The sequence below is a fragment of the Oxyura jamaicensis genome, chromosome Z, assembly GCF_011077185.1.
Source record: "Oxyura jamaicensis isolate SHBP4307 breed ruddy duck chromosome Z, BPBGC_Ojam_1.0, whole genome shotgun sequence".
NCBI lineage: Eukaryota > Metazoa > Chordata > Aves > Anseriformes > Anatidae > Oxyura > Oxyura jamaicensis.
Window position 1 is genome coordinate 22,669,135 of NC_048926.1, and position 22,484 is coordinate 22,691,618.

The window sequence follows — 22,484 nt, forward strand, 5'->3', positions numbered from 1 at the left end:
CTGTCCTGGCATTCCATTGCACAAATCAAGGAAAAGATAATGACAAGCTGTAGCCTGGATTTTAGCTTCCATAAAACTGAAAAAAAAAAAAAAAAAAAAAAACTCTATAAAATGGCACACCTTACACTGAAAGATTTCCAACTATTCCATCACTACATTTACAGAAACTTGTTTTATATTCAACGTTTTGAAAAGTTGCTATTTTCCACAGTTTTCTTACTCTTCGTGAAGCTCAAGAGAGGGAGTACAGTTTGGACAATGCTCCTATAAATTGATCTGCCAGGACTGAAGAATGTCAGCAATCAGCATGCACAGTATAAAAACCTTTGTAAAGAAAAGATGTTCCCTTTCAAACTCTTAACCAGGAACTATTTTAATTTGTTTTTTAAATAAGGATAGATAACAATATTAAACAAACAACAAATAGAAATTTTGTGCCTAGCATATTCTTGATCTTTGATGCACTGTTTTTATGGTACAAAAATTGTAAGGGAAGCACTACATATTCCACATACATAAAATGCATAAAAATCTGGTCACTTAGGCCAGAAGCTAAATACAAAAGTAAATGTGCATCATCAGTTTATAATTTGCCTCTAAAATGCTGTTCATCAACCTCTTCCAAAAATTCCAACAATCTTTTGTTGTTGTTGTTGTTGTTTTTAATGACTGTAATGCTTTTCTCCACCTTCCCAGCTTTGTGTGTGGCAGAGATTGCCTTGCACTGAAATCTATTGTTGAGAAAATTATGCCCCTTTCTGATTCAGACGAACTTTGTTCTAGGAACAAAGGACTGGATGGCCCAACAGAAGGTATGACTACATGACTGGATAGTTATGGCCTGTTTGCATAACTGTTATTATTATTACTGTTAATAAAAATATCTTCACTGCCACCGGCTTGGAAGCAAGTGGTATGTTATTAGGAAGGAAAGCACAATAGTGCTCACTTTGAAGGGAGACCCATAGCTTTATTATTATTGTTGTTGTTATTTTTATTGTTAGTTTCTGTAGGAATAGTTTTTGTAGTATTTTAGTATTTTCCACCTGGGCCTGGAATGCAGGTTCACCCACAACACTTTTAGACTTCCCCTGGAGGGTCTGCAGTCTGCAGTCCCTGTGCCATGACTACCGGGGTCAGTTTTCCATTGTTTTTCCTTGTTGATACTGGAACCCAAGGCATTTTTATGTAGCACTAGGTATCTCCTATTTGGACAGTTTCGTACAGTAATCTTCTGACAAGTGTTCAGCTGAAGGTGGGAGAGGAACAGCTGAATGATCCACAGAGCTAACCAAGCTACCTGCATCTCACCTCCATCCATAGCTCCTCTCTCACCTTGGCAGCTTAGGTGTGCACCCCTCACAGCCAGTTTGGAGTTTATACTGGTGACTTGCTTCTCTGGAGTCAGCAACAAGTGGCAGATGAGTAGCCTTAGGAATTAACTCCCCAATAGGTGTTGGTGTGGTTTCTGGATGAAATACTTTATAGACCTCATAGTTTCTTGGAATGCAACTGTTTGTTTCTGCCCAAGGAGACTTCCAATGGGTTTCCTGGAAGCTGGACATGGGAAGGAGATGCATCTGAAATGTATTCATCTCCTTACTCTTTGCAGTAGCAGCCTACTCAGAAGAAGGCAGACTGTCCTAAACAGGAAGGCAAGGACCCAATAAAATTTCCAGTGGAGTAGACAGTCTCTTACAAGGCCGACTCTTTTTTGGGATGATTAAGGTATGGCATACTGAGCTGCTGAAAGATCATGCTATCCCCATATACCTTCCAATATGTTGGGAAGCATCCAGACTTTCTTCTTATTTATTTTTCGTATTGGGTCTTTTCCTTTTTACAAGATTCAGTGGGATTCTGCAAATTTTCTGTCACTGTTTCACACTGGGTTACTTATACTTGAATTATTGGGAAATATAACTAATAGTCCCATATTTACAGGGAAGATTTTGGGAAGCTCTAAAAAGGAAGAACATGTTCTGAACTGAATTATTTTATCATAAATTTGAATGAAGAAACACTGCAGGCAGTGGCCTGCTCACAAAGCAGCTAAAGCTCTGCATCTGGTAAACTTCTTGATGGGAGAGGGACCATTTTTCGCCCCTTAGCTCCCTCTGTAAGAAAAAAAGCAATGCATCCCTCAGAATTGCCTCAGAAACCAAATGAAAAAAATTTCTGAGTGTATTAGCTTTGAAATCTTCAGAGCTAGCTGTGCCACAAAGAGAGTGTCTGGATAGAGGCTCAGAGCCAAAGATAGGTCTGTTTTCAGTTACAGTAGGGCTAGGGAACACCCCGTTGAGAATACTGCTTGACCTAGAAGGTACTGAGTAAAGTACTGATTTTGGAAGAAGAAAAGGGAGAAGAAAAGAAATAGAAAACAAAGAAGAGAAATTCCAGAACAAAATATAGGGAAATGTATAATATATATTTGGAGGAAGGTAGAAAGAAGAAGTAGACACAAAAACTCTGAAGCAAACCCATTGTACGATCTTTTTAATGGTAAGAGTTAATGGCATGACCATGGTAGAACCAAAAAAATAGTTACTTTTATTTTTTCCAAAAATTAAATGCCAATTCTTACCATTGATTCTATACGCAATATATTAACTGAGATTTTAACATCAGAGCATTTAACATAACTACTGTGTTATAATTTAGGCTACTAAAAGGCCATACAAGTGCTTGATATCTTGAGTAGTATATAAAAACAGGAGCACACTGTTTGTTCTTGATTGTTTCAATACACCTAAATGCTAACAACCTTGCTAAAACAGATCAATCACATCACCTCTTCTCTTTTAATTATTAAGTATATTAGAAAAGAACAGGAATTATAAACAAAATCATTTATATTTTAATATCAAGCTGACATATAAAGTACTAGTAAAGCATTAAGGTGATTACATACTGTTAAAATTCAGTTGAAATGTCCTGTTAATGAACAATGCAATTTTGATCACTGTGGTATTGTCAGGAAATTTATGCAAAGGATTTCTTTAACAATCCAAAAAGCAGGCATAAATCTTTGAAATAAAATATTTTCATAGCATGACAAAACATAACAAAATCAATATACTGAAACTAGTCCATTTGGCCTGATTCAAACTGATTTGTTGCATACAGACATTGTGTAGTTTGCTAACAATTTGCTAATATCCTGTATCAGATTGTGATTTTTTTTTTTTTCACAAAACCTGATCCCTGCTATAAATATGCATACTGATATTACTTCAGTATCATTTACTTGACTTCCTAATTGCTAAAAATATATGTTTAAAAGTGAAACAGATGAAGGCCTTCAGTTTTATCATTTCAATCTCTAATATTTTCTCAGTGCTTCTGCTTTTTATAGTCAGCATTTTGTTTGTGACCCTGCAGAATTAAGCACATTCTCATTACCTTACAGTACCAAATGGACAAATAGCAGCTTGAAAACGGCCTTACTAGAAAGTTTGATCTTCACGATAGGTTGGACAATCATGACAATGCTGCTTTTGTACAAGATTTGTAATCATTGCTGCTGCAGTGGTCAAAATTGGGACAGTTTCAGCCTATCTGTAGTCCTTTCTATAGTGGAAAAGAATTGCATCAGGAATGGATTTGGCAGAGTAAAATATCTAGATTTAAGGTGAAGATTTACAGGTTAGCTTTATTATTATTGTTATTATTATTATTACTATTTAGGGTATTTCTGGCATGCTATAGGGAATATCTCATGGTAAGTACTATTCCCATCACTCATCGTGCTGGGGCTCCATCTGTCCTCTCCCAGTTTCATTCAGTTTGTGTGACTCTTTGCTCTCTAAAAAGTGCTGCTTCTCTTGTGGTAGTGCAGAGGCAATACAGAGATGTAATATTTCATAAAATTAGTATCTGTGTCACATTATAAAGTTTGAATGCTGCTGCAGCTACACTTTTCTTGACGTAGAACAGTTGCTGTTTGACTAATTCGGTCAAGACACAGTTGTTATTCTCAAGGTCAGCTTCAGTGTTCCTGAACTGTAACCCATATGTGAGAGCTGGCTTTCTGAGTTAATCATCTCCAAGTCAGCAGTCAAGAGACCTGCAAATGTTTTTTAAGTTCATGTGTTACTGCCATGCCAGCTCAAGCTGTAGGAGGAAAGTTGCATACGAACTCATATGTTGTTCTTAGAAGAATTCTGCGGAGACCCTCACATATGCAGTTATGATACTATTTTTATAACTTTGCCAGCTCTTCAGTATTTTATCTTCACAAATCACAGACTCCATGCAAGGTTGCCAGAATCCTGTCATATATAAGGGACTTTGATCAGGTTACACTATTTTTGTCAAGCTTGTGTTTGGTCAAAGAATGTATCAACTGCACAGCCTTAGCCTTCCTGCACAAAGAGCGTCAAAACAAAGCTCTTATAAACAGTCAAGGGCTGCCCTGCAAACCTCGAGTGGCTTGGGAACTACCTGATAACATCATTCTGATAAGCATTAATTGGGTGGTACTATTAAGCGTACCTGTTTCATGATTTTTACAGTAATTGCAATCAGCAAGACAAGTCAGCACATGTCCAAGTACTTCTGAGTTATACCTCTAGTGCACACATTTTACATCTTAGCAGGTCTTCTTTGTGTTCAGTAAAAGACGCAAAGCATCACAGTAATAAAAATACAGATTTAAGTTAGGTTAAACCATGTATCTTTCCTGTAATTGATTATATTGTATGATTATAGTTCCATTGTCTTAATTATATACAACAGCAAATTACTAAGCATGTCTAATTTTAACAAGTAAAATAATCTAGGACTTTACATCTGTGTGAAATCCAACAAGCATGCCTTAACAAAGGGTTCCACCCTAAAAAGCTTTCAACAACAATAGCAAAATTTAGGTGAATAAACACACTACCTAACTTGAAATTCAGCTCAGTTGACTTGTGTCAGCTTTCCACAATGAAACACAGATCCATTCCCTTTCTATTAAGCAATTTGAGTCATGTTTACCTCAGCCTTTGGATTCTTTTCTTAAATACAAAAAGGTAATTACCCATTTTTCCAATGTTGCAGGACTGTAACCAACATGTTCCTGGGCCTATCAAAATACAACTTTTGATGCAATGATTTTCACAGAACAATATCCTCTCATAGTGAAATATCTGCAACTTGGAAAGCAAAAGATTGCACAAAAGAAAGCAACAGGTTGCACATTCTTAAAAACAACAACATCAACAAAACACTAGATGCAACTGTGTAATGTGCCACTTGCTCTTTGGCATTATTTATTAATATCAATTAATAATTTATCAACATTGGCTTCACAGTCAGTAATTCAAATATACAGAAAAAAAGCAATTCCCTTAAATAAAAGCTAAAGAAGTACCAAAATAAAAACATGAAATGTTAAAAGAGATATCAATTTTAAGCACTATATTAATATATATACCATACATATTTTGTGGATAAATCAGTATTCTGCAAGAATGTCTTTAGAAGATCATGACACCAAGGACAGTGTCTTGCCTTGTCACCAATCAGAACTCCACAGTGTTTTATTAAACAAAATTAAAACACTTTATTGTCTTAAGGACAACTTGAGCAACTGATTGACAGATAAATGATTTATTATAAATAGTAAATGATTGTGCTTTTTGTTTGTTAGTTTTTTTTTTTAATCAAGTAAACTGCAACATTAATGTAGTTTTTTATTTTAAATCTGTCTGAAACAGTCCCCAGCAAGTCATCTGAATGCAACCTAAATTATAATTACAATAGAAATACCACCAAAAACATTTGTCTTGGCTAACTGTAATCCAAAAGCTCATTTGGAAGCACCTGCAAGTGGTATTTGTTGCCAAATAGAGAAGGCATGATTATGTTTCATTTGACACAATAAATTTTGTAAAGTATGGAATTTAAAACTTTTGCAGAACAAAGAACTTTTTGTAACCATGGCTGATTATAATTATGAGTAGTTCGGCACTGCTGAGGTACCTTGGAATGATCATTGTTTAACCTGGAAACAATCTGAATTTAAACATAGTGTTAGCATTGCCTGAGAATATGCACAAAAAAGAGTCTCACTTGCTTAATCACTAAAATTTGGGAATAAGTAAAAGTATTGTGATCAGAAAGTTATTATGCTAAACGTTTGAAGCAAAACAAATAAATAAGCAAATAAAAAATCCATCAAGAAAAAAAATGCGCCAAACACAGTTAAACAAACCAAAACACTGAAAAAAAATACATTATCTCAGAGAATACATGGATTGGCTATCTTTTGTGAATAAATAACTAATAAAAGATGTATTGCAGATTTAGAGTTATGAGCTGCAAGGTAGCATTACCTTCCCTAAGTTTTATATGACATAAATTTGACTTCTCCTTATGTGGTTTAAAAACAAACAAAAAAAAACTTCAGATATATGATACAGAAAATGTAATGTTGTTGTACCAAAATACTACAGAATGTTCTGTTTCAAGATACACTTATTTTTCAAAATGATATACTGTATCAAAATTAACTATCCTAGCCAAAACCAGGACAACCATAATAGTCTTCATTAGCGCCACTGTTTCTCCCTCAAAAATACAAGCAAAAGGCTCAGCTATATTTCTGGCTAAACTCCATATCTAGAAACTTTTAAGCCAGTTTTTCAAAATCATGATTCTTTTATCTGCAGCAAAACACAAACAAATACAACAATTAACTCTAATGCCATCATCAAAAGATGAAGAACTACCCAGAACAATTTAGTTAACTGGGAAGTAAATGGTGACAGAGAATTTGTACCAGTCTTGAGTCTGTGAGAGCAAATGTGGTCTGTGCCTCCTTGTAATCTTGTAATACCTACAAGAAGGTGTTGAAGTTGCTAGATCTATTTCTTTGCTGCATGGAGTTTGCTAGCAGTATGCATTCTGAAAAGTGAGAAGCCCAGTCCAGAAGAATTATTACTGTAAGATGAGTCATTTTTTCCTCTTTGTGTGTGCCAGTTTGGATCCCATCAAAGCTGAATGGTAAGAAGTGCACCCTCAAGTTGAAAGTCTCTACTGAAACAATTAAAACCTAAAGCATCACTGTTAGAGTTTTGGCCTCTGATTCAGCAGGTTATCATTTATTTATTCATGAATTATGTCCTGGATGGTGACAGGGTTGTGACTGACGTCCTCTTCTTGACCATGTTAGAGTACAGCCACCAGAACTATACCGGGAGAATATATTGTGTAGATGGAGTAGCTTACTTGATAATTTTGAAAATACTTGATGATTAGAAGAATCAGAGGTGTGACAGTTTTTAATCAGTGTCAATACTACAGAGACATGGTCCTAATCAAATAAACTCAGCCAAATACCACACTAAATAGTCAGAAACAAACAAAATCAAAGGAATCTGTCCTTAATGCTTGTTTCTATCATGGCATATATCCTGATCGCTATTGGTTACTATACAAAAGACAAAGATTCATTTTGTTTTACTATGAAGCCCGGTCATCGCATCTCAAGATTGTGCTGTTACGCACAACTGTCTAGATATGAATTGACAGATAAAGGTTTTAATTAAAATCTCAGAATCCAAGGCCAGTTCAGTATGTCAGTAAAATTGGCTCAACAGTGAATCACAGGTACACTTCTCAAAGCTTACATGGACAACAACCTCCAAGCCAAATAGGTGACTCTGAACTGATGGAAGGAAGTATTGCCATTCAGAAGCCGTGGTAACACAGTGTTCAGTGCCCGGTGATGTAGAATATTATGCATTTCCTCTTCTTCAGAATAAGGATATAGGAATTTCTGTGTGCACTTCTGCATGCTGTCTCCTACAACTCCAAATTAAAGCACTTTTTCAGAACAACCACTTCTTTTATAATAATTTATTTGAAAAGAGTTATTGAAAATTGAGGTGCAAAAACTGCCACAGGAGCATAGAACGTGTTTACCTTTGCTGAAAATGCCTACCGCTCACAACCTCTGACCATGACAAGTGGAAAACAGCTTTCCAACAGCCAGCTCTGGGACGGTTTTAATGTGAATCATAGTCGTGTCATGAGACTGTAGACAAGACAATCAATTAAGGACAGACAGATGAGACAGTGTCCTCAGCTGCAATCCCAGACACTTTCAAATAGGTGTCTGAATTGTGACTCCTGTGGCCAAGGATCAAGCACACTGAGGACTCTTTCATTACTCAGTGATTCATACAAACACCAAAAAGATGACGATAAAGACACAAATAATCTGACTACATATTCTTGGATCACCACTGCTTTACTTTTAAGCTCTTAATTATTTTCAGAGTCCACTTGTAGAAGATCTGTCAGTTATTGACAGGCCGACGGAGAAAATGCATGTGTCTGAGAAATGGGAGATTTCCTGTGATGGGGAGAGGGGAGATATGAACATCCTCATGAGCCACATTTGTCTCCCAACACGATTCCTCTAAACACAGTAAAAACTGAGTAAGCATCACCTGTGGGGGTTATAACCACCTTTTTTTTTTTTTTTTTTTTTTTTTTTTTTTTTTTTTTTCCCAATATGTGTGTCAGCTCTTTAGTTCAGGACATAAAGAAAGGAAAATCTCGAGGACACCAATAGTTATGGCCATCCGCAGGTGGTCCTTGCCATCACTCATGTTTTGGACTTCACTATGGGATTTTGTATTTTTGTGTGATTACTTCTGCCCTATCTGGTGTGTGAAGAGGGATGAAGTGTTTTCAAAGATACTTTGGTACTAGCAGCAACTTATCTAGAACAGTATGCTTGGTCTCAACATTGAAACCTTCTTTCTAAATTGTCGTCCCTCTCTTTTGTTATTGTTTCACAAATGTTTTAATGAATTGGCTTGGTTTGTCTTTTCTCTATGGGTTGGCTGCATTTCTACTCATTTATACATATGGCACTAGGTATGTGAAACTGAAAATGTGATCTCTGTCACAGAGATGCTGCTGTTGAAATTAACATCAAAGTCATGGACTCCAAAGTGCAGCTAATTAAAAGTTGATACATGTTGGTATCAGTGTTCACAATGCTTTTCATATTTCCTCCTGTTGGAATTACAGATATCTTTGAAGTAATGGTAATTGTTAAAGTTTCCTAAATTTTGGCTGAAGGAAAGTAACAGATCAGAATCTGAGTATTCATGTGGGATGACAGAGAGCAAGAGCAATGGCTGTAATGTTTGTCGGGGATGTGTCTTGTCTTTTGGGAGATTCACCTGCTATGTTTGGTGACTGATCATGTAAAACAGTTATGACAGAACAATTCTAGTCATTGTCAGTAATTGATGGAGGGGAGAATACCTGTGTCTATGCCCGAGTGTTCTCTAACTTATGAGGGGAGAAAGGATCAAAAAAAAAAAAAGTACTTTTTTCTTCAAGGACAGTATTTGAACTTACACTGATCCAGACCACATCCCCTTGTCAGGAGTAAGAGTTTCAATGTTATCCTGACATTTCCCTTGTACTAACACATACGGTATACATATAGCCTTCAGAAAAAGCTATTAATGAGTTTACAAACTCTTGGTAAAAAAGGTATGTACAATGGAATCTGCACTGAACCATATGCAAAATATTTTTGTTCCCACAAAGCCAGGCTGCATACTCAAATGACACAATTAATACTCAGTGGTAAATTTAAATCCCTTGTATAGGCCTGCCCTTTCTGTTGAGGTCTCACACCACTGAGACAACTTATCTTAGGAAGCAAGAAATGATCGAAGTAGCCTGGGGAACACTGAGCAGGGAGGAAGAGGGTACACAGCCTTCTCTACCAGCAGGCCAGAGAAAAGTGGTACCAAAATGCACGTTAAAACAAACGTACTGTGTAAGCCTCTCTACTGCAAGTTACCTAAGGAATTCACTTAGGTAAAAATGAGCCCTAATATAAAATGTCTATTCGCATTATCTAGGGTAGGTCAGTATTGTGCCTGGTAAACAAATGGATGTTCTACTTCACACAATAGGTAGTTATATTATGAAGCTGTTTGTCACAGGGCATTCTGCATGTTAAAGAAGCACAAGGATTCAACGAGTGATTCACAAACATGAAATGGAACATAGGTTAGTTTATTTTTGGAAACCCAACGATGGATTGGAAGCTAAGCACTTGATAAGCTGTTCCAGTCCCTTAGCTGTGCCATGGGTGGAAAGCTCACCTCGTCCCTCTGATCCTTTGTGGCTTTTTCACAGTACAATTTCTTAACTGCAGCAGTGTGTATTAAGCAAGAAGTGTGCATTAGTTTCCGTGCAGCAGCAGCTGTACTTGATATACTTACATGAAGAAAGAAAATGCATGTTGCTTGTTGTCGACCCTTGACTGGGTACAAAATAATTGTGGAGTGACAGAGGGGCCCAGCTAATTGAATCCACCACAATCTCCCCTCTAAGAATACTATCCTCTAAAATGTCCCTGTCAAAATGAGGACTAGTGTGGGTATTACTCTACTCTGTCTGTAGAACTCCCTGATTTTCCTGAGTGTTGATACGACTGATGGACCATCCTCTTCCAGGCTTTTCTCATAAGGAAGATCTGTTTTTCATTACTGCCTTGAACTTCTGTTTACTTGCCAGGTTTTGAGAGCTACAGCTTGTTTCAGTCCAAACCAGTTTCCCTCAAAAGCTGGTAACACATTTTAGGCCATAAGAAATGGATTATGGATTTCTGCAGCTTTTCTCTTGCTGTAGCAAGTGACTTAACTGAACCTACGGAAACAGCTCTACATTGAAGGATGGAGTCCTGAGCACATGTGAAGCTGAAGCAGAAGGGTTTTCTGGAGTGGCAGTGAGTTCCATAATTTAAAGTTAACACAGCACTCCAGGTGGGGTCGCACAAGAGCAGATCAGATGGGTAGAATCACCTTCCTCGCCCTGCTGGCCATGAGAATGATGCAGCCGGTTGGCTTTCTGGGCTGCAGGCACACATGGCCGACTCATGTCAAGCTTGTTGTCAACCAACACCCCCCGGTCTTTCTCCTCAAGGCCGCTCTCGATCCATTCTCCACCCAGCCTGTATTGGTGCTTGGGATAGCCCCAGCCCAGCTGCAGAACCTTGCACTTGCCTTCTTAAACCTCATGCAGTCTGCACAAGCCCACCTCTCAAGCCCTGTGGATGGCATCCCTTCTCTCCAGCGTGTTGACTGCACTGCTCAGGTTGGTGTCATCAGCAAACTTGCTGAAGGTGCACTCAATAAAAGCGCACTTGGTAAAAAAAAAAAAAAAAAAAAAAAAAAGGTATGTATAATGGAATCTACACTGAACTGTATGCAGGTTAGACTTTTCTTCCAAAAAAGCCAGACAGCATACTCAAATGACATGTTTGATACTCAGTGGTTGATTTTAATCCACTGTACCAGTCTGCCCTTTCTACTTAGGTTTCACATCTCTGAGACACACCATAGCCCAAAAAGAGGCAGTTACGGATCTACGCAGTTGTAGAGTTAAATGCTCAACATCATCAGTCCTTTGCACAGAAAGATATGTCAACTTTCCACAGAGTCTATCTTAAAAACAATGTATTTATTTGCAATGTCTCTAGGAAACATACTGTTCACAAAGGAGTCAAGTTACTTCAGATCTTGACTCTACAGAGAGCAAAGAAATATTAAATGAAATTGAGAAGAGTTAAAAAGCACAGAATAATCACATATAAAATATGACTTTTTAAGGTAAACAGATTACTAAACTTCTTTACTGATCAAGTTGCTGATACAAACACATATGTACATCATAAAACATAAGTATCTCTTCCCGAGAAGAGGACTGGTGCTTTGCTTTGTTTTAAAGAAATCTTCACACTATTGATGAAAGGCTTCTAGGCGTATTCTGTGTGGATCTTCTGGATGTCTCAGGGCAATTCCACATCGCAGAAGCAGCTCAATATAAGGTGGCCAAAATGAGTCGTTGATTGTTACATAGGGTTCATGCGGTGTCTTCAATAATTTATTTATAAGGGTCTGGAAGACCAAAAGTACAAGATTTAGAACATGATGTAAAAATTAGAACTGGAATCCTTTTATCCAGACAAAGATTTTTCACTATCTAAAATTTTTATTGGATTTTAGACGGTGTAATTGTAAATGCCTAAAAAAATATGAACATTAGGACAGTAAAACCTTACATAATTAATATTTAGCCAGTATCTGTTAATACGAGGTTAAAAGCATCAAGTAAGAGAGAAAGCCACTTGTTTGGAAATAACTCATATCAAAGCCATAACTGACTACCAATAAATAGTCATTCTCCACCAATTTTTCAGATTCTAGAAGAAAAGAATGTCCATCTTACCATTTTTCTAAATGTCTTCTCACTAATAAGCTAAAAAAAGAAATATCTTCCTTTTCTTTTCTTTTTTTCCTGTATTTTGTGTCCTACTGTAGGCAGTGTTAGAAATAAAAAACTTTATGCCTATGAGAAGCTAACCATCACTGTGATTGTTTGACAGTTTCACTGTTTTTACATACCAAAATCCTTCTGCTTGTATCTTAAGTGGATTACACAAATTCTTATTATCACTTCTTGTTTGGGCATGACAAGCATCTTAGAAAAATCAGCACCTCTTGATAACTCCTTACTTCTCATTCTGTCTTTATCAAAGTATATCGTTAGCTAATAGACTTAAATGCAAACCCCAGTTTTGATGTTCTTTTTGTGTTTTTGAAGACCATGTTCATACCCTTGTAATACTGATCACTTGGAATATATACCTACAGATGATTTAACTTTACCTATCCCATGGTGCTTTCTCTCTTCATCCCAGATATTACATCTTTCTACTAAGATACTGTAAATGCCCTAGCTTTCCCAGTTTTAATAGGTACAAAATATTCTGCCCACCTCCTCTTTACTACTGAAGAAAAAATGCATCAAAATCGTCATTAACAGACTTTACTTCTCTCCCCAGACACCTAATGCTACTTTCAGAACAAGAAACACTCTTCCTTTTTTTTTCAGAACACTTCAAAGAATTGTCCCAGTTTGTCTTTTATATTCATCTGCTCCAGTTCTGAATATTTATTCCAATTACATTGTTTTAGATGTTTTAGTCCTTTCTGACATCTGATACTAAAAACAGCCTTTTATGGCTATTTACATACATTTGTATTATAAACATCTTTCAAATCTTAAATTAGTTCACTAAATCCTCAATCCAATAGGAATAATCCTCAAACTGTGTAAAAGGAAAAAAAATCACTACATTTATGTATTAAAAATTATAGCTCATTAATGGAACAAAATTATTGAAATAAAAATTCTGAAGCTTAATGATAAATGAGATTACAGCTTGCTGAGGTGTCTTATGCTAATTTAATGAAGCAGGTATTAATGTATCTAAATAATTTATATGTATTTACCTAGCCTTTATTAAAAAATGTACACTGTTATTATTCAAAAAGCAAACATAGGGATTAAGGAGACATGGTCAGGAACACATACACTGGTTGTAATTCTGGGAATCCATTACATTTGCACAACAACAAGTCCTAAGTCTGTAATTACAATACAAAGACGACTCTTAATTTGTCTCTTCAAGAAACTATTATCTATATCTAAGCAAACAGTTTTGAAATTTAGCAGACACTTGAAACTAGAACCAAGTTGCTCAAGAGAAAAACAAAACAAAACAAAACAAAAAGATAAGGAACATTCACTGTTTGGGCCAAAACAGTTAAAATTAAGAATAAATCTGAACTGTTGGAACTATTATGTTCTTCCAAACAGAAATCTGGTATTACTTGGATGTGTTCACATTTTAAAGAGATTAATATTATCAGAAAAATAAGAAGGACAATTTTAAAACATTAAAAAAGCTTTAAAATTTGATTTCTGTAAGGAACGTGCCTATTTCAAATTCTGATTTGTTTTCAAGGTCTGCCTATTTTGGCATTAATAGGCACACTGAGATACTTGAGGCATGTAAAATGGTTTTGATGATATAAGTACCAATTTACTGTCTGGGCTTTAAATGAAGTACAACAATGTCATAGTGACCAGATCATACCATCTTAACACCAGAGTGTTGTTATTCATCAAGTTTTCCCTCAAAAAAAATATAAAAAAATAAAAATAAAAACACCCTTTAAAAATTGTTTTATTTTTATTTTCTAATTCTAGTGAAGGTTTTACACATAGATGCTTACAAGCATTTGAAGAGTAAGGATGGAGGAGGAATAGGAAATTACATTTAAGACAAGAAGGTACAATGCTAGTGAAAAGATATTTAATGCTCCTTTAGAATTATGCTTCGCAATTCAAGATCGTAAGTTACAGTCAAATGAAAAATGCACACTAATCAGTGTTAGCATACTTAATCTACTAGATTATACATGAATAATATACATTAATACATGAATCAGACTCACCCATTTCCTTGTATGAAATATTATAACCCAGTTAATACAAGGGACTATATATTACTTGGTTCGCAAACTTACTGTACTACATTTCAGAAATATTTGTATTTACATAGTACAAAACAGAGCATGAAATGGAACTATTTGATTTTTTTTCTTAACCAAAGTATTTGGTTCCCTCACATGAGCTACTGAGGCTCATAAAAATTCTTTAAGATAAACACTCTAAAATAAAGAAGTAAGGGATAATCAATCATTCTCCAGATCAAACAGAAAATACAGTCATCTAAAATACTGCCAAGATTTTGGTAAAATTTTGAGGGTTTAATTTTATAGGAATTAAAATTGAATTGTAACATTCTTAAACATTCTACTTTTTAAACACCTCAGTTGTATGTCGTATACTGTTACCTTATTAATATATTGTGATCAGACCTGAGTAGTAGAAAATCCCGTAAATCTCTACATAACAAAATCAACTCACCTCTAAAATTTCATGCAGTGTTATCAGTTGTGTACCTGGCTCTTGAGACGTTTTCTGCAAAGATAACCACACCAGCCAAATTAACAAAGTCCCCAAACTAAATATTCAGGAAATACCATAACTGACAGATTGAATTAATTTAAAACAAATAAATCACACAACTATTTTACTGCATAGAAAAGAACACTTGAAGATATATACTTTTTTATTTAGTTATAATACAAGTACAAGGTAGGATTTAAATCATTAATCTATCAGTGCAATATAATAAATTTTAATATTGTTAATCATTGAATCACAGATTCAGTGTTGGAAGGAACCCACAAGGATCATCGAGTCCAACTCCTGGCTCCACACAAGACCACCCAAAAACCAAAGCAGATGTCTGAGAGCGTTGTCTAAACAACTCCAGCAGCTGAGTGCTGTGCCCACTGCCCTGGGGAGCCTGTCCCAGTGCCCGACCTCCCTCTGAGTGCAGAACCTTTCCCTAACCCCCAGCCTGACCCTCCCCTGTCCCAGCTCCATGCCGTTCCCTCGGGTCCTGTCGCTGTCCCCAGAGAGCAGAGCTCAGCGCCTGCCCCTCCGCTCCCCTCGTGAGGGAGCTGCAGGCCGCCATGAGGCCTCCCCTCAGCCTGCTCTGCTCTGGGCTGAGCAAACCAAGGGACCTCAGTCGCTCATACATCTTCCCCTGTAGGCCCTTCACCAGCTTTGTAGCCCTCCTTTAGACTCTCTCAAACAGTTCTATATCTTTCTTATAACGTGGTGCCCAAAAACGCACACAGTACTCAAGGTGAAGCCGCACCGGTGCAGAGCAGAGCGGGACAATCCCTTCCCCGACCAGCTAGCAGTGCTGTGCCTGACGCACCCCAGGGTACAGAGTTGGCCCTTTTGCTGACAGGGCTCACTGCTGTCTCATGTTCAGCTTGCCATCAACCAGAACCCCCTGATCCCTTTCTTGGGACTGCTCTCCAGCCTCTTGTCCCACAGCCTGTACATACATGGGTAACCCCATCCCAGGTGCAGAATCTGGCACTTGCTCTTGTTAAAACGCCGTATGGCTGGGGATTGCCCAGCCCACCTAGCCTGTCAAGCTCTCTGCAAGGTCTTTCTACCTTTGAGTCAACAGCTCCTCCCAGTTTAGTGCCATCCACAAACTCAAATATTATACCTTCAAGTCCTGTACCCAAGTTGTTTATGAAAACATGAAAGTGATCTGGCCCTAAAATGGAGCCCTGTGGAACCCCACTAGTGACTAGCCACCAGCCTAATGAACCTCATTTACTTTGGCCCTCATGCAATTGTTCACTCATCATATTGAAAGCTTTTCTGAAATCCTGAAAATTACATCAAGTGTCTTCCCCTGGTCAACTAGGTGGTTGACATTGTCCTAAAAGAAAATTAAATTTGTTAAACAGGATTGAACCCATGTTGGATATGACCAATGACTGCATTGTCTTTTAGGTGTTCTTCTTGCCCTTCTTGGAAAACTGGGACATTTGCTGGCTTCCAGTCAACTGGGACCTCTCCAGATTCTCAGGAACATCGAAAAGTAAAGAAGAAAGGCCTTGCAATGAAATCAGCCAGCTCTCTGTGTTTCCTGGGATGAATCCTATTGGGCCCCATACACTTATATGCACCCAGCTGGAGCACCAAATACTGCACAAGTTGAGGGCTGGCTGGGAGTTTATTGTTACCACAGTCATGGTACTCCTACTCAGGGCTGTGGGGGTCCTAGAGCCCATCTTTGGTGTTAAAGACAGAGGCAAAGAAGGCATTAAACGTCTCTGCTTTGTCTATGTCTCTATTTGTTAGCTGACCATCCTCATCAAGTAATGGACTAGTTTTCTCTGGCCTCCCTTTAGCTGTTAACATATTTTAAAAAGCCATTTGAATTGTCACTCACAATACTGGCCAACTACAACTCTAACTGAGCTCTGGCTGCATGAATTTTCTCCCTGTAACAATGAGCAGCATCCCTGTAGTCCTCCCATGTCACCTGGCCTTGCTTCCTGTGGCCATACACTTTATTTTTCTGCCTAATTTCTAAAAGATCCCTGCTCAGCAAACCTGGCCTTCTGCCCCACCTGATTGACTTCTATCATTTTGGAATTGCCTGTTCCTGTGCTCCTAAGAGGTGGTACTTAAAAATTTACTAGCAGTGATGGACCCCCATTGTCTTCAAAAGCAGTTTCCCATTGGACATTACTAACTAGTTCCCTGAGCAGCCTGAAGTCTGCTCTCCCCATATTCAGGGTTAAAGGTTTGGTGGCAGTTTTCCTCCTATCACCAGAGATTTTAAACTTGACTGCTCCATGATCACTATGTCCAAGACAGCCACCAATTGCCACTTCACCCATGAAACCCCCTCTGTTTAGAAGCGACAAATTTAGAGGGCACCTTTCCTAGTCAGCTTCCTTAATACCTGTACCAAGAAGTTATCATCAAGGTGTTTTAATTAATGATTACTTTTATAACTTATTATTATTAAAGTAATTAAGAATTGCTTTAAAATTGTTACATTTAATCTTAGATAGTTAAGTATATCTCCCTATGTCTAAGATTTTAAACGCAAGATAATTCTTACTTCAATCCATACCTATACCAAAGGTGTCACACTGTGACAATAAAAGCTAACTGATTAAGTCTTCCTGCCTGCTCCCAGTCCCAGGTGCTGATGTCGGGTAAAAGGAGGGTGGAACCAGAATAGGTTCACAGCAGCTCACGTTGCTGTCAGCCCCATAAGCACGTTCAGTCACACAGAACTACTGAGAGCACAAGAAGCATCCATGATGCGAAAGAAAACTACTGACGCACAGAGTTAAGAGTTAGGTGCTTCAAGAGCATTGAACCAAGCTGGTAAGAGATGCTATCAATGAGTTCTCCTGAACCGATGTAGCACCGTTCTATTGCTAATGCAGACAATTTGTATGTCTGACATATTCAGGCAAATAACATCGGGGAAAATGGCTGTCTCTCCAGCCTTTACAGTTCATCACTTAGATGCAGATTATGGGGGACCAGTAGCTGAGCCAGGGAGATCCAACAGAGTTAAAGATAAAGCAGCTATGAACTCACATGGACCATAAATAAATGAATAAATAAAAAGGACGGATCAGAAAATAAACTATTTACAAACTCAAGAAATGTATAAATAAAATTAAGATAAGACCTTGCTTATATAACAAAATAAATTTTTACTTTGAAGTAAAATCATAAAACGTAGAAGGAGACCTTCTGTGAGGAGGGAAAGGACAGATTAATCCCAAAGACCTTGGGTGATCCTTTTTTCTTTACATTTTAATAAGGAAAATTGCATGGAAAAGAGACAAAGGCGGTGTAACTAATAAATTTTGACAATCTGTATAACAAAGGCTGAGAAAATTCAAGGAGTTGAATTTTGCTCTGGTGTGAGAAATTATAAAATAAAATCTTCCTCACAATTCTGAAACACATACACAAATTCACTGTTTCACATGTTTAAATATTCACTGGATGTAACTATGAGCCACTTAATCTGGCCTTGAAACTGGCCATACCTTGATGATGGGGTTGGATTGGAAGAAATCCAGAGATCACTTCCAGCCCGAATTTTTCTCTGACATCACATACATGGTAGCAAAGGAACTAATGTATCTCATATAAAATATAGGTTAAATTATAATGACATCCATGGGAAAAAAAATGGACAACTGCTTAAAATGCATCTGGAAAGTCATTGGCACTTGAAGAAATGTCCTGGAAAAACTATAATAAGAACCAGCAAACGGGGAGACAACAGATCAGGCTGAAATGAGGATATAACTGATTGAAAGAAGACTGTTAATTCCCTGAAATTTATTTTCTAAATGGTTTCACAAAACGTAGGCATGATCAATACTTATTAATAGCAGGATACTGGAAGGCACTGATATATAGAAGAACTGCAATATACTACAAGAACATGCATATGACTTCAAAGACAATCATTGTGCCTCAAAGAGTGGATTTGGTATTTCTATCCTAAGTATGTAGTTCGGAGTGAAACCAAGACTTTTTAATAGAAGCTTAGGGCTCATCAGTTAGAAATAACAGCAAGAAAAAAGACAAGGGTTTAATTTGTTGTTTTTGTGGTCATTATGAGCTAGCAATATTTTGTTTATAATACTGGTTTCTACCAGATTCCAACAAAAGATGAATCCTAGAGGAAGCAAATATAGAAAATGGGTATTAGGATAAGCCAAGGAAATGAAAAACTTACAAGAGAACAGGAAATCTATGCTAGTTCTATTTGCAAAGCAAAGAAAGAGAGGGGATAAGATTGCTGTCTATAAATACATCAGGAGGAATAAACACAAGAAGGAAAAAGAACTATTCTAAGGACAATACTGGCGTAAGAATACATGGATCTGTGTTAGACATGAATAAATTTAGACTGCAAATTAGGAGATAGTTTCTAACCAGAGCATTGAGGCAGTAGAACAAACTCCAATACGAACAGGATTAACAACAACAACAACAAAATTTTAAATTAAGCTCAATCATAATCTAGAAGTTGTGTTATGTGGTTGTCTGCAATAACAGGGAACTAGATTCAGAAATCTGTTTCTGTGTTCTGAACTTTGTCTGAAATGCAATTCCACCCCTACCTTTTTTGTAGCATTTTGTAACTTGTCTTTCAAATAGCAGTGGTAAAAGGTTTATTTTTACTGTGGACTTTGAATTGGTTATGCAAAATACTCCCTGACTGCCTATTTTCCCTAAAGTTTAAGATAATTTTTGGCCAAGTTTGTCTGAACAGAAACTGATGGTTAACATTCTAAACTATGCTGTAATTATAAACACTTGTCCTTATTATTGTTCCAAAAACATTGTTAGGCAATTAAAATTTGCTTTGCCAAGGAAAATATGAATTCACTTGCCTAGTCCAGTAGAAAAAAAAAAAAGAAAGAAAAAGTGTAACAATTTGGAGTGAACCCCTCACCATTTCCAAATTTGGCACAGACTGCAGTCTAGTATGAAATACAATACATCACTATGAATCTTATTGGGTAAAGCTATATGCATTAAAAAAGAAAATATCCAGCTGGGAACAGCCTTAGATAATATAAACCAAGCTGAAAAATGCTGCATAAACATAAAGGATCAGCTGTAAGAATATAATTATTTACTTATTTTAAAATATAGCAGAAGTCTCTCTGCTAGTGACTTTAAAAAGATTGAATTAAATAAAAATTGAATATTACAAATTCAATACTTTAGAAAACAAAACAAAAATACACAAAACAAAAAACTCACCTTTTTTGTCTTTTTAGCTCTTCCATCTTCCTCTGGAAGGGGAAAATGTTCTTCTAGGAAATCACCCAAAGCATTTAAGAGTTCTTCCTTATATGCCTTTACTTTCAAGACTTCATTTTTCAGTTCTCGGAATGCTCTAGTATCCAATATAGTAGTAAAAACATACCAATAGAATATCAAACTCAACAGAATAAGTAACATTTTTCTCAATTAAAAATTGCTTATTTTCTATTGTTACAAAATCATAATCCTATTATTTGATCTATTTTACAAAACAAGTAGTACGTTTTTTAAGAATTTGTTTGCTCACTTGCTTCTGTTGAAATTTAAATTCTTCAAGACAAAAAAACTCAATATTATAGGAATACCTTTTTTTGGAATGTGATACAACTTCAGTTTCCATCTTTTTCTCAATTTCTTTAAGAGCATCTAGTATCTTCTCCTGTTCGTCATGCCACTGTTGTTCTCTTTGAAACATGAAAAATAGAAAGTGGCACAACTGATACATACCGTTTTCCTTAAACAATCAGAAGAATAATTTGTGGTAAAAAAAGGCTTACAACATTCTTAAGTCCAAATTACTGTATTACCTTTTCAAATCTTCTCTCAGTTTTTTATTCCTTGACTGAACTATTGACAGCACCATTTCAAGATCTTTCTTTACTTTCTGCAACTGTAAAAAAGTAAATATAAACCTACAGTTCACAGATAATCAGGTCCTTAGTATTTGTTCTACGTAAGGTTATATCTGTAAAACTGTTTTAATATATTAGGTGAAGAGGGTATATTATCTATAATTTCTTAAGAAATCAGACTAGAGTGACATACTATTTTAAAATGTGTTTAGAGCCATTTAAAATGTCTCTATTCCAGATGCTCATTAATGTCTTACTGAAGCTCTGTAAAACAAGGAAGTTCTTCACAGCACCCGAAGCAGATCATGAAGCACACATGTGAACTGCCTACCTGAAGAAACACTGAAAACATCTACAGCAGCAGGGCTGCATTTTTTTAACTCACTGAAGCTGTTTGCAAGAATGAATCCACGTTAAATGCACTAATATAAAATGTACAGCATTGAAAAATGACGATGCTGCAAGAAAGACTAGGTGCCTACATGAGCTACATGGTCCTCAATGATAAGGACCTATATGGGAGAGGAAAGAGGAAGAAACAAAGATACTGCAGCCAGAAGCTATATGTGCTCCCAATTATAAGGAACATACATCTCAGAGGACTGGGTCTTTCAATAATGCATTATGTTCTAAAATGCAATATTTCTAACAGTTTATGCCTTTTAAGAAAAACCTATGATTTGGGTGTATTTTGCCTCCTTTTACACAGACAGTGAAAACTATTTTATAACCTGTTCAAACAAAAATTCTTCTACAGATGCAAGTGTGCCCTGTGTATGCGACACCTGAAAAGATGGGGACCCTCAGCAAAACAAGGCACAAAATGGAGTATCAGATCAAACGTGCTAGAGCAAGACAGTCAAATCAGTTTGTAACCAAACAACACACTAACTCTGGCTCTTAACAGCAGTTGGGTTTTCTGTTGTCAGTGATTCCAGAGGGAAGAAAGCTGCTAGGAGGAAGAAAACCAAAAGGTACTTTTTTAAAAAACAAACAAACAAAACATAGTAGCATGCACATTATCAGCTACTGTTGCATACCAGTGTCCAACTAATATAGTGTAATGCTACCGCTAACATATTCCTGATTTGCCCTTTCTTTCAAGTTTGGTAGGAGTCAAAGATATATTTGCAGATTATTTGCACTGCATGCCAGATCTAAGAATACCAACAGTTCTTTGTAACATATAATATTACGCTATTTTATAGCAAGTATGAAATGCAATACATTGAAAACTTTGGCATAAAGTCATTCATTGCAACTAGGAAATTTCAGTAATTATAATTCAGAGGAAGACAAGCATCAGAACAACCACAATGCCTAAGCAAACATACACAATAGCTTATCAATAGACCACCACAGGAACAATTGTAGTTTTTCATTTTTGTAACATATCTATTAACAAACAAAGAGACTTACCTCTTCCTTTCCTAATGTTAGCAGTACCTCTGGATTAGTCGAAATTACTGAAAAACATAATGAATTGAGATTTATGCTCTGTGTGATATAGGTTTGTTTTTACTGAAAAGCAGTCTGTCTAGAGAGAAACTACTGTAGCCTCTAAAATGCTGGGCTAATATTCGGTCACTTCAGAGTGAAAAAAAAAAAGTACCATATTAAAACTTTTGCATTACTTTTTTTATACATTCTCAAAGGAGAATCTCCATCCTTCAAAGGAGAATCTCCATCCTTTACTGGATGCAGGGGGAAACTTAGTTACAAGAGATGAGGAAAAGGCGGAGGTGCTCAATGCCTTCTTTGCCTCAGTCT

The 22,484-nt window shown here is 36.6% G+C and overlaps 1 protein-coding gene across 1 annotated transcript in view; it reads right to left on the reverse strand.

Annotated features, from left to right (window-relative positions):
- Nucleotides 1–11,468: 11,468 nt before the first annotated feature.
- Nucleotides 11,469–22,484, reverse strand: part of CENPK (centromere protein K) — a 24,769-nt gene continuing 13,753 nt past the window's right edge. Inside the window, exons 6-11 of the mRNA XM_035310282.1 lie at nucleotides 22,134–22,180; nucleotides 20,670–20,752; nucleotides 20,448–20,546; nucleotides 20,080–20,215; nucleotides 14,806–14,859; nucleotides 11,469–11,924 (exon numbers count right to left, since the gene is read on the reverse strand). Coding sequence (XP_035166173.1) covers nucleotides 11,766–11,924; nucleotides 14,806–14,859; nucleotides 20,080–20,215; nucleotides 20,448–20,546; nucleotides 20,670–20,752; nucleotides 22,134–22,180 — 578 coding nt within the window. The 3' untranslated portion in view covers nucleotides 11,469–11,765. The remainder of the gene's footprint in view (nucleotides 11,925–14,805; nucleotides 14,860–20,079; nucleotides 20,216–20,447; nucleotides 20,547–20,669; nucleotides 20,753–22,133; nucleotides 22,181–22,484) is intronic.